The sequence below is a fragment of the Montipora capricornis genome, chromosome 2, assembly GCF_036669925.1.
Source record: "Montipora capricornis isolate CH-2021 chromosome 2, ASM3666992v2, whole genome shotgun sequence".
NCBI lineage: Eukaryota > Metazoa > Cnidaria > Anthozoa > Scleractinia > Acroporidae > Montipora > Montipora capricornis.
In genome coordinates, this window is record NC_090884.1 from 12497491 (window position 1) to 12509990 (window position 12500).

Here is a 12500-nt window from a genome sequence, read left to right on the forward strand (position 1 = left end):
CAACTCCGGCCGGACCAATCACTCAGGGTCTTTAAATAACTGAGGAGAAAGTGCCGGCCTTTGTGAATTTACATCCTGCCAAATGGTTAGACTCTCTAGGTCTTAAAGCGGATAAGGGACGATAATCCAGAGAGTCCCGTCCTCACAACCCTTCAATGTTCATAATCCTGTGGGACGTAAAAGAACCCCGCACACTTGTCGCAAAGAGTAGGGCATGTAGTTCCCGGTATTGTGGTCTGTCTGCTGTGGTGTACCATCGGTATGGGAGGGTAGACTAACAAACAACCATCTACTCTAAAATCCGAGGGTAAATAAAGATGTATGTATGTATATGGTGGACCGTAACGGACATGGCAGTTCATGATCAGTTTTGCGGCTTTCAATTTTCAAACTGGAAATTTTGAGTTTGCAAACTCGCAATTTGAGTTTACAAACCGGTTGGTGTAAAATACAAACTGCAGACAAGAGGTCAAATGAAGAACTAAGGTTATAATGCAAGTGATTTAAAAAGCCCAGACCCTTTAGAAGTGCTAACTTTAGGCCTAATTAGGCACAACAATACGTGGGTTAAAATGTGATACGCGAGGAATGTTTTATAAAGATGACAGGAATTTTTCTTTCTGACAAATGATTAATAGGTAGCTAAGCTTTTAACGTCAGAAAAAGATCTGTTTTGTCATTATAGTGTAAAATGAAGTTTATTTGGGAAGCCAACAATGGTTTCCTTAAGTTCCTGGTTAATCCAATTTATTGCTACGACTTACCAGTGCGAATATTGTTTACATTACTAATGCTTTTCGGGAATTTAGAGTGTCATGAAATTACTCATTATGCGTGACATGGCCCCTTAACACGAAGATTTTTTTACAATATATCGCTTTAATCTAACCCAAAAACATTCAGATAGTAAAAAAAGTCATATTTATTAACTATTTCCTTTGCTTTTGTGCTTGTACGTGAGCATTGTGATTTGCGATAAATCAGGTTTAGAGTTTCAATTACAACTCTGTTTTGATTGGGCTGTCAACCTCATGATTGTGGAAATAGTTTCACCCTGAAGTCAAAAATACAGCTGAAATAGATACGTTTCTCAGGACCCCGACAAAGAAGGCTTCCTGACCCGCCAGATGACATGTAAATATTCAGTTAAATATTACAACAAAATTTAAAAACCAAAGACAGACCTTTCTTGGCTAAAAAGTTCGTATATTTTTGACAAAACATCATGACCTTCCCCTTGATTCATACAAGTCAGACACCGCAGAAATTTAGTGTTTTTACGATCGATTGTCATTAATCTTTCGATGAGAATTCGATACAGAGTTATGTATAAAAGCTATGTTATTTTTTTGTTGATATGTCTTTTCGCTTGCCTTTTACTATGAAACTCAGCGACTTTTACGGTACTTTTTGGTGCAAACGTTAAGCCAAAAAATTTTTTACCTGGCATCAGACTAGACTGAAAAGCAGAGGAATTATGAAGCGGAAACAACATCTTCAGTCCTTCCTTAGTGTGTGCAATAAACGTTTGCTTAGTGCAACCGCAAGACATGCATGATATGCAGGAAAACGTTCGTCAAAGCAATTTACAGTTAGTTTTTTTGCAGACTTTTTAAAGAATAAACGAGTGAGTTTTACTCTAGAGCGTGATTTGTTGTCTTTGAACTGTATTTATGACCAAATCTTAAATTTTGTGAATAGACCTCAAAATGGGACAGGATATTACAAAATAATTAAATGTATAAACGTGTGAGCATAACGGCCTCTGCTGGCACGACATCTGGGTGACCCCTCAAATGGTCTTAATGACCCCCACTTGAAAAAATTAACTCGAACGTTGTAGTTCAATACCACCCAATTCAGTGCCTTCTGTTTTTGTGTAAACCTACCACGGGTAACCCAGTGTACGCTCATGGAACGTCTAGTTCATTATTAAATGATCAAAATTTTTACCCGCCCTGGTTTGCTTCCCGGACCCAGAGTCAGATGTACGCTGTCTTTGATTGTCAATTCTGCATGCTTCAAGAGGGTTTTCACTGTATGCTCTTCTTTACCCTCTCATCACAAATCAACAATTGGTTATAGCTCTACAGGGCCCGGTTGCTCGAAAGCCGATTAACTTAACCCAGGATTAGCGTAAACCTTTGTTTCACGGTTTCAACTTTTTGGTGAAAGTTTCTTTTGCTTGTTTTTGCCTTTCAAGATTGACTTCTTCTAATGAAATGTTTTGCCGAAAATCAGCGTTGAACAGCATTTGGGATCAGAGAAATAAACTCCATGGTTAATTGTTAATCTGGGAATAGCGTTAATCGGCTTTTGAACAACCGGGCCCGGCCTTTTAAGCTTCAAGTTATGGCTATCACTAGGGAGCTTGAGCAACGACAACGGCGACTGCAACGAGAACGTCATCTCAATTTCAACCTTTTTAATGTGACAAAGGTGTAGCAGTAGGCATGTCTCGATTGCGCTGGGGACTTTTTGAGCACTTTTTCGAATTTGGAGCTCTATTTTAACTTTCCAGCTCTCTTGAGCACTTTCATGACTTTTAGGCAAAATTTAAGCATTTTGCATTTGCATTTTGGGCAACATTTAAAGCACTTTTTCCAAGTCCATACGGTTCTGTGACGCGGTGGGAGTGCTTTACAAACTATGCTGAAACTGAACGCGACGGTTAAAGAGCTAGACTGAGTCGATCCAGGTTTAGAATTTTTGCCCTTCGGAAAGCATTGGTGTTTTGCATCCGCTATGGTCACCTTTTAGACAATTGAGGGCTAATGCTTTGATAAAGCTTACAATGATGAAGTGATCCCTGCACTTATCACGGACAATTTACTCCGTGGGTAGACACATGAGAAATTCAGGCGGCTTCAACGGGATTCGAACACATGACCCGTGTAATACCGGTCCTCTGGATCAGGTCAATGTGTTAGGCACATTTCAGTACCAGTGAAGGGCTCGATGAATGAATGAAAGAAATGAAAATTTTGTATGTGAGGGTTGTAGACGACTGATGGAGAAGCGATCCTCGCATTTATCAGGACAATGGGCCCTTTGCAGGATAATGATCACATGGTACAAAAACCGCCATACTGGAACGCAAATTGCGCTCTTGGACATCTAAAACAGAGCCAGTTAATCTAAATTTTCTTTGTTTAGATGTCCCAGTGGGCAATTTGCATTCCAGTACGGCGGTTTTTGTACCATGTGATCATTATCCTGCAAAGGGCCATTAAAGTAATTGTCTCTTATTATAGTACACACCTTAAAATAGCCCATTTCCAAGTTGCTGCATGCCTCAGTTTCAAAGTGAGTTCTGGTGCACAACCATTCAAATGGAAATGAGTTGCGTATTCTTATGCAAATCAAACTCATTTCCCTCACAATAGTTGAGTACCAAGACTCACTTCGAAACAGAGACAAACAGTAACTCGGAAATGGCTCATTCAGGTGGCTCCAATTCGAATATTTATGAACATCTGCTAGGAAATAATTTAAAATCATCACAAACTTTTCAGCTCTGCTTATAAATTTAAGGCACTTTTTCAAAAATTTGAGCACCATTTGAGCACTGTTTTTTGCCATTTTTTAGCTCTTTTTGATGATTTTTCCAACGCAATCGGGACATGCCTATGTGGCAGCTCCTGAGACTCCCCAAAATGACACGGGTCGGAACGTTCTTCATAAAACCTCAAATTTGGCTATGGCGACAGAGCTGAAAAACGACTGCGCATGCGCCAGATAGGGAGCACAAATCGTGCATGAGACGCGAAGTGTCCATTTCGATCGTTTGATCTCGTCTTCTGCCTGTGTCACTTTATAACTCTTGACGGTGTGAATTTTGGAAGTGAGATCGTGGTGATTTAATTTAAGGAGACACATCAGATCTGGGTAATATATTTGTGTGGAATTTTTGGGCCTTGAGATCCAAACCCAGTTAAATTTGTTTGGGAATATGGGCTGCAGAAACTAACCGAGTCTACGGTGAGTGTTCCATATTTGTTTTTGAAGCATGAAGTGTTCACAACGTTTGGTTCAGTTTGCACACTAGGGTATTGCCCATGCAATCTCTACAGTTTTCATCAACAAGATAATTTGGGCAGGGTTTTCTGAAATCACCTTTACAATCAATCATACATGTATTTACAATGCGTTAATTAAACGTAACATGTTCTAAGAGCATTATTTGAAAGTTGTCAACCTTCTCCTTGAACCAAGGCAGCAGTTCATTTAGAGTGCTGCCACTCTGCAATAGCCACTTAACCTCCTGACTGCCCCCATAAAGGCAGCTGTCTCAAAGAAACACCTTGCCAACTTGTGAAGTTGGAATGAACACAAGTACTGGCCAGAACTACACAGAAAATATTGAAGTTCTTTGTCCCTGTCTCAGGGCATTTCTTCAATGAAAAGGTAAATTGGTTGCAAGACTGGCCTCTGAGATTACACTCAGAAGAAGTTCTAGTTGCACAGTAGTGTGATCAATAACATTGTTTAATTTATTGCCATAGTGAGGCTTGATTACAGAATCATAAATACTTGCCCACCAAAATACCCTGTGCAATCAACTGATACACCCATGTTCGGGAGACTGTTGGCCTGTTAATTAATGGAACATCGATATATTAGGAAAAGAACAATTTGTTAAATAAAAGTACAAAGTCCAGGCCCTGCTTCCTGTTAATCCTAGGATTATTGACAGGGAAATACTGCTTCAAAGTGGCACCCGAGTGACTTAATTGTAGTCTAGCTTCCACAATCGCCAAATAATAATGATCTATCATTATTGTAATAATGCAACACACTTGGTGTCAACATCTATGTCAAAACTTGGAAGATGGTATTTTTCTTTCCCCCTTGACTGGCCATTATTTGCAAATCTATGTTCAACCCAACGTCCAAGGCAAAATTATGGTTAGACTCAAAAAATTTAAGAACATGTGTTAAGGCAAACAGTTAAGGGTCATTGCTTTATGTGTGGTTTATAGTATGTTTATATGGTTAGCTCATCATGTTTTCTTTGTCTTGGTTGTGTAATAAGAATGACTTTTTGTACTAATTTTCACAGCCCCCATAAAACTGATATGTGCAGTCTCCTGTGTCTAGGAAAATAATAATATCATTATGATATTGTAGATTATAGCATTGTAATATGCATCTCATGGACAATAACATTCATTTTCGTTTTTTGTCCTTAGGGAGATGGATCCACCTGGTATTATTTGCGGCAGTTTTGTGAAATATTAGCTCTAAAAGGAGCGAGAAGAAATTCAGCCTTTTTTTCTCAGCAATAAACCACAATAATCTTATTGAGTTCACTTTGTTCATGTTGGTAGTGTGGAACAAAAGACTGGATAAAGTCACTGAGAAATCCAGACAATGCTGTTGAGTTTTAAGCAGTTTCTTTAGTACTCTTCACATTGTCAAACTTTTCAGTTTCTTCTTAGAACTGAATACCAGTCCTTAACCTTTTTTCAGTTATGAACTTTTTGGACCATCACAGAGCTTTAAGATGCCACTTTTTTAAATGTTGTACTTATAAAAAAAAAATGGGGACGACATATTCAAGCAAAAACATCACAAATGCATGTTGTTTGCACCTGCACGCAAACTTTGCAAATGCTTTTGATCTTATGAGTTGCCAACCCAGTAATGCTTCAGATACATGTAGTGACGTCGAAACTCAGAACACCTTCAAACACATTCAATGACAAGTTGTCAGAGAAAAAATTAAAATTAAAAACAAACATCTTCTTGAGCATTGGGACCCACATGGAATAGCCCTTGCATATGTGTATTATACTGATGACTGGATTCCATCTACTTAATATACAATCATCTTTTTAGGATAATACCACCTACGCCAGTCAGCAGATAATGCTAGAGTGAACTTCTTGCTATACAGCTGAAAATATTAATTTTGTGGAATGCCCCTTTCAGGGATGTTTCCTAGTTGTCTATGCTCTAAAGATTTTGTTCAAACCCATCAAGTACAATGTAGCATGCATGTGTGAAATGTCTCAAGTTTAGATCAGTTTTGCAATATGCACTGTGTTGTCTGAACTGATCCTTGTAAAATTTTTGTAGTTTCTTGTCAATTGTTAAATATGGAAAAAAGGATTTACTTTCTGAAAGAAAAATAACATTAATGACGTCTCTTGATCAGGTTAGGATCCAATGAATTTTTATTTTAAAAGGCAAGCAAATCAAGGGGCAAATTAATTTTCTCTGAGCTGTTTAATGTCAGTAAGTGGGCTTTCCAGGATGAAGCACTTTTTTGCCTGCTCTCTGTGTATCATACAGTGTATAATCTTTTCACCGATTTATCTCAGTTTCTGTTGGGGCTGGCTTTCATCGCTCTTCTATAAATTTAACAAAAAATGCTGTGTAAAGAGCGAAAGATGTATTTTGCTTTCATGATAATTATAAATTCGTATTAAAATTTGGAGAAACGTGGAGCTCAATTTGCCTGAGTTCTTGCATCTTTGCATACTCCATTTTAATATGGCTTTGAGCATGCTTGCCAAAATATCTTTTGTAAGCGTGTCACCATTCACCACCCGGTCTATAATTCACCAGTTGTCTTCCTTTATTGTTCAGAGTATTATAGAGAGTATCTGGAACGTCATAAGGTTTTTCAATGTCTCTTTACCGACACAGACAAAGAGGCATTGTCCTGTATCACGACCACTCGACGAACTAGTCTCCACCGATAAGTTCGAAGCTCTCACCAATTCCACCGGCCGAACATCGCCAAAACAGGGTTTAAGGGAATTTCTGGTCCTCCCAGAAAACCAAGAACTTGCAAAAACCGTTCGAGAAACTTGCGACAAAAGCCTGTCAAAAAAGTAAGCATTGCAGCGCTCGTTACCTCCATTCACCGTATAGTCACACGAAAGGTGCATTTACCACGCGAAAACAATTTTTACACAATTTGTACACCCCTTCAATTTTTGGAAAAACATCAAAACTCGTCAAAAATTGTGACAAAATCCTTATCTTTCAAACAGCGACCTTATTTTTTTGATTTAATCAACGACTGTCATTTTCCGGTGAACAGATAGTCTTTTTGAATGAGCGCGCCCTTGAGCCTGCGTTTCGTGCCGCGGATCAGTGACTTGCGCAGTCGTTTTTCAGCTCTGTCGGCTATGGCACGGTGTTGCTTTGCAAACACATGGTCAAAAGTGAAAAACGCACGTGCAGGGCGTGCAAAGGTATTGTTTTTACCCACTAAATATGCAAATTGATGACGTTCTCGTTGCCGTCGCCGTTTTTTAAAGGAGCAATGTCATGCTAAATTTACTGTTTTAGGTCAAAATTGGGTAAAAATCTAAATTAGTACTCTAGCTCACACGTATAACATTCCTGACAACTCACTGAGACGATACGAAATATAATATGCCACAAAGTTAACTTTTGGCGACTTTCAGAGGACACCCTCTCCAAACTTGAAGCAGCGGAGTTTGGTTCGAGCTCGGCCGAAATATCCGTTCTCTGTGACAAGGTACGCTCGCGTGACTTGTCTCCAGCACTGTGACACCAGCCATGTCGGATCGACCTTCGCTAAGCACAAAAAGGCAATTTCTTTTCGTTTTTTACCTCTGTGTGCCCAAAAATGTCTAAGGTGGAGTATAATGCCTTGATTTATGACATAAGTGAGAAAATCGAGGAAACAAACCTAAAATTATTAAAATTCGTGTGCAGAGATCACTTAGGTCGGAATGGCCCTTCGAAACCTATCACAACCGTTCTAGAGTTACTTTTGGAGCTTGAAAACCAAAATCATCTTGGAATCGACCGCCTGGATTTGTTAAAAGAGATACTAACACACCTAAAGAAGCAGAAGAGATCCCTTCTCAAGAAGGTTGATGACTTTGAAGTACGAAGAAAAGGTTGGTTAATAAATTACCACAGGTAGATATATATATAGCACTAACTTAACGGCCGGGGCAAATTGTAACATGAATTCATGCGTTAATGGAATTTGTCTTAGCATTGTATACCACGTGAAACCAAGACGAAACAATTTTTTCCGAACTTTTAAAACTATGACGATTTGTTGAAATGTATGCCGGAAGACTTCTCGGAAACGAGTACCTGTAGTATGGTGTCCGTGGTCCGCGAGAAAAAAGGATAATCTTGAATATCTTACCTGAATCAAAAACAGCAGGAACTGAAATTTTCCCTGAAGATAGCTTTTTCGTTTCTTGCGATAACATTTAATTGGCAAGTTCCAAACTGAAATATTTCTCTTGTAATTCGAGAAAAGGTGGCCGGAATCGCGAGATTTAAGCCCCATTTATACACGAGCAATTTGTCCTAGCTTGACAAGTCCACTTGTCAAGGAAAACTTGCCGACTGTACACACTAGTTTTCTTTGACAAGTTTTCCTTGACAAGTTTTCCTTGGTAGTGTAAATGAAAAATATGACAAGTTTTCCTTGTCACATTTTCCATGTTGTCCATCTACACGAGCAAATTTCAGACTTGACAATTTTTCCTTGTCAAGGAAAAGCTAGCACGCCAGATTTTCCTTGAAAAGGAAAATTTGTCCACTATTCCCCATCTACACGAGCAATTTTTCCTTGTCAAGGAAAATTGCTCGTGTAAATGGGGCTTTAAGTTCTCTTTCAAGTTGTATCCGTTGCGGACCAAGGACCCCTATGCGGAAATTGTTCATATCTTAAGAGTCGATAAGACAAAAGTTTGAAACTCTGCAGCAAATTCGTTCCCAACCGCAGTAATTAGTTATCTTTTACAGTGCATTTCACAAAATTGCGAAGTTCGTTGTAAATTTCAATACGTAACTGTCAATCAAATGGCAAACTTTGAAACGAACTTGGAAATTTCGCGCCGAACTTCGTGGCAATGTGGCGAAGTAATTTCACCATTGCTCTCGGTTGTTGCTTTGAAATGAGTGCCTTCACCGTGCAAGGAAAGGCAATTCCAAGTTTTGTTCGGCAGAAAATTATTGAAAGCTGGTTAGAATGGAAAGGACCATCGCAAATAGGACAGGAACTGAGACTTCCCAAACAAACCATTGCCAAAATTGTTGTTGATATTTTTGTTCCCAGAGGGAATATCAAAGAAATATTACTCGGTCAGCGTGTGCTGAATGATGTGAATAATTATATGGAGTGTTGTAAAACTACCAACCCCAGCATTTACAGCAGTGAAATCCAAAACAAACTGGTAAATTAAAGAATAACGTTCCAATGTTTGCCTGAAAATGTCCCGTAGCGTGCATTCAGTCGCAGCGTAACGAAAGAACTTGGTTTAAATTCTTTCAAGGGGAACCCGGCCAGACCGGGGTAGGCCAGAGTCAAACCTGGCCTAAAAGCCGGGGAGAGCCCGGCTTGTGGCTAGGCTTTGGCCAGGGGATAAAAAACTGGGGAAGCTGTGGGCCAGCCTGGCCTGGCTTCGCCGGGGTTGGCTGGGGCCAAAATTGGAAGGGAAATGTGAAAAACAAATGGTCTGCATGGCCTGGAAAGGTCATGGCTGGCCAGGGGCAAAACTGGCAAGTCAAGCCTTGCAAGGAATTTATTAGCAGAAAATTTAAAGTTTGGCATGCAATACAACTTATAGCACTGGCCGGGCCGCCCGAGGCTGGCCGGGCCAAAAAATGGTCAAGCTTGCCAAGGAAACTCGGTCAACCTGGCCAGGGAGACACTACGATGTCAATTTTAATAATAATTTGTAATTAATCAAAGACCGTTCAATTGAGCCCAACAACCCTTACCAAACCTGTTAATATCATGGGCCATATATGGCCCTAGTATGGAGATGATATGGCATAACCTATGGGCCAATTGGATTTGGTATGGGCTACTGCATTCCATATCAAACCCATACTTGGCCGTCTGTCTTCACTTAGTTATTACTCTATTGTCTTAAACTATGGGATTGCTACGTCCTTGGTAGCACTCCATAGATACCCCATATGATCTATCATAGGAATGATATTGCTCAGCCCCATACCAATACCACAAGATTTCTGAGCCCTCACTTTGGGAATGCTATATGTTTGGCAGCACTCCATCCAATTCCCATATTATCCAGGTACACTGGTATATGATATGCATGGGAATGCTATGGGAATTTGGTAAAGTCCTGTACAATTCCCATATCATGCTGGCCCATATGATATGGGAATCAATGACATGGTAAACTTCCATACAATCTCCACATTATTGTCTAGGTACATGTATGCTGCATCTGATATGGGAATGAAATCATAATGACTTTTCACGCAATTCCCGTCCTGTCCCATATATTCAGCTTCAATGGGTATTAATTTATGTACAGATCATTATATTTCAGCAACTTCAAAAACTAAAAAGGTTATAATATCCTAGCTGTTCCTGTAAAATAATATTCCAGCAAATCAGAGATGTGCTGGAAACTACAAAAAATCAATTACAGTCAAGCTATTGACAATGACAGTTACTACCATAGCTCATAGGCAAAAAAATATAATACAGAGTTCAAAGCAGTACCTAAACATTTAATTCATGTCAAAATCTGTGGATTGGGTTCTTGTTTTAAATTAATTACGAAAAAAGCTGTTGAACATTTTAGATAAACCACAGAACTACATTGTATAACAAGTCTGCAAAGAGAGATCCTTAAATACATCAAACCATAACTGGTTGAGGAGATTGGCTGCTAAGCATTTTTGTCTGCTGTAAAGGACCTTTCCCTGCCGTCCCATCAAAGATTTTTTTCTCTTTATACTCTTTCATGGCAACTTAAAAAGATACAGTATATACAGTATTCATAGAAGGAAGGTGAACGGGGACCATTTTTTCCGAAACTTCGTGTACGTATTAAAGACAACAACAGCTCACCACATGGTAAGTTTCATCGATTTTTATTTCCATTTTCTTGCAAATTTCTAGACCAAAACTTCACCTCATATGTTCTCTATATTTACCTATGTGGCACACACAGTGACCCTGGGTTACCTGTGATCAAACAAGGTAATCTGTTGATGATATTTGTCACAATCTGTAGAATACATCAGAATAAAAGCTTTCTTTTTCATTTCTCCGTGTACAGAGTGATTTTATCTTCAAAGTTTGGGGCCTTTAAAGGACATTGTTTAAGCAAAGTACATTATATTACAAGTAGTGAATTAACTCGAAAAATATCACATTCACATTGTAATGCTTTGAATAAGACCAAACCTTGATATACATGTATTGAAGGTTGAAGTTAAAGCTCATTTTTTCAAGATGAAATCGAATCCTTAAAGGGCACTAATTAACTTTGATTATTGTCTCACTGTCACATTCAGTACTATTGCACAAAATTATCAAGAATTTCGACTCACTCAAGTGACCCTTAAGTTGAATCATTGAGTGGAATTCTTAAAGATTCCCATAAAATCCTAGTCCACATTGCCCTTTTAGCTGTCAGTTTCCAAAAATCCAGAAAAGCCTGGCAAAGGCTGGCTTAAAAATCTTGGAAGGCCGGGAAGGCCAGGCTTTTTGGCCGAACAGTGTGACAGTTTAAATTGCTTTAAAACAGGAAAGTTTAAGTACTACAGCTGTACTTTAGCATGATAGAATGAGAAGGACTTAAAATAATCATTAACATAGCTCTTTTATCAGAGACTCTGTACATCTAAGAATAATCATGTGCAAAAGTTTAGTCTCAGGTGTCAAATTTAGGAACAGTCAATATAATGTTCATGTTCAAGTGTGAGATATAATATAATGTTTACGCTGCTACATTAAAGATAATTGGCTGTTAAACCATAACATCATCGTATTTTGCAAGACATCATCAAGGCCATTTTAAAGACTGTTACTTCAAAGACACTTCAATTGAGCTCACAGAGTTTGGTTAAGGTCACTGGTCGGTATTACAGACAATGTTACACTAAATTGCAGTCAATGTCTGTAATCTTGAAGACTTAAACATTTTTGGCCTGGAAATTCACAAAAGCGTGGTCAAGCCTGGCTTGAATCTTAAGGCCTGGAAGGCCAGGCTTTTTTGACCAGGGTTGCCGAGAAAGCTCAGCCTTCGAAGTAACAAGGCCAGGAAGGCCAAGCTTTGGTGGCCAGGGTTGCCGAGAAAGCTTGGCTGTGGCCATGCTTGCCGAGCTTTACCAGGCCGCATTTTCCCAGTAAGCCTGGCCAAAAACCCCAAAAGCCTGGCCTGGCCAGCCTTTGCCAGGCTAGCCGGGTTTTTGGCCGGGCTCCTGATGCAAGGGATAGAGACAGTCAAATATTTCAAGAAAGGTGAAATGCCCATATTAGCCCATATTAGCCCATAAAATCGACCTGCTTATGCCAGATTTGGCTTATGGCTCAGTTTAAGAGCAATGTACCATAAATCCTCTAGGTAATCGTTTACTGTATAGTTTACATGCATTTCACGTACCTGTCAATTCATTTCTAGAGGTTATATCAAAATATCCTGTGGTATTTTTTCAGTTGATTGTTGATTTTGTTTGAAGAATATCAATTGAAACTTCTTTTACTTTCAGCTCAGTCAATTGGT

General features: G+C 39.1%; 2 protein-coding genes across 2 annotated transcripts in view; one reads left to right on the forward strand and one right to left on the reverse strand.

Moving 5' to 3' along the window:
• The window catches only part of LOC138033544 (golgin subfamily A member 6-like protein 6), a 58111-nt gene that overhangs the window by 41305 nt on the left and 4306 nt on the right, over positions 1–12500 (reverse strand). The gene's annotated exons all lie outside the window — the stretch shown is intronic.
• The window catches only part of LOC138033560 (uncharacterized), a 42582-nt gene continuing 37576 nt past the window's right edge, over positions 7495–12500 (forward strand). Inside the window, exons 1-2 of the mRNA XM_068881343.1 lie at positions 7495–7886; positions 12487–12500. The exon at positions 12487–12500 is cut by the window's right edge and continues 43 nt beyond it. Of these exons, the coding sequence (XP_068737444.1) occupies positions 7610–7886; positions 12487–12500 (291 nt within the window). The 5' untranslated portion in view covers positions 7495–7609. The remainder of the gene's footprint in view (positions 7887–12486) is intronic.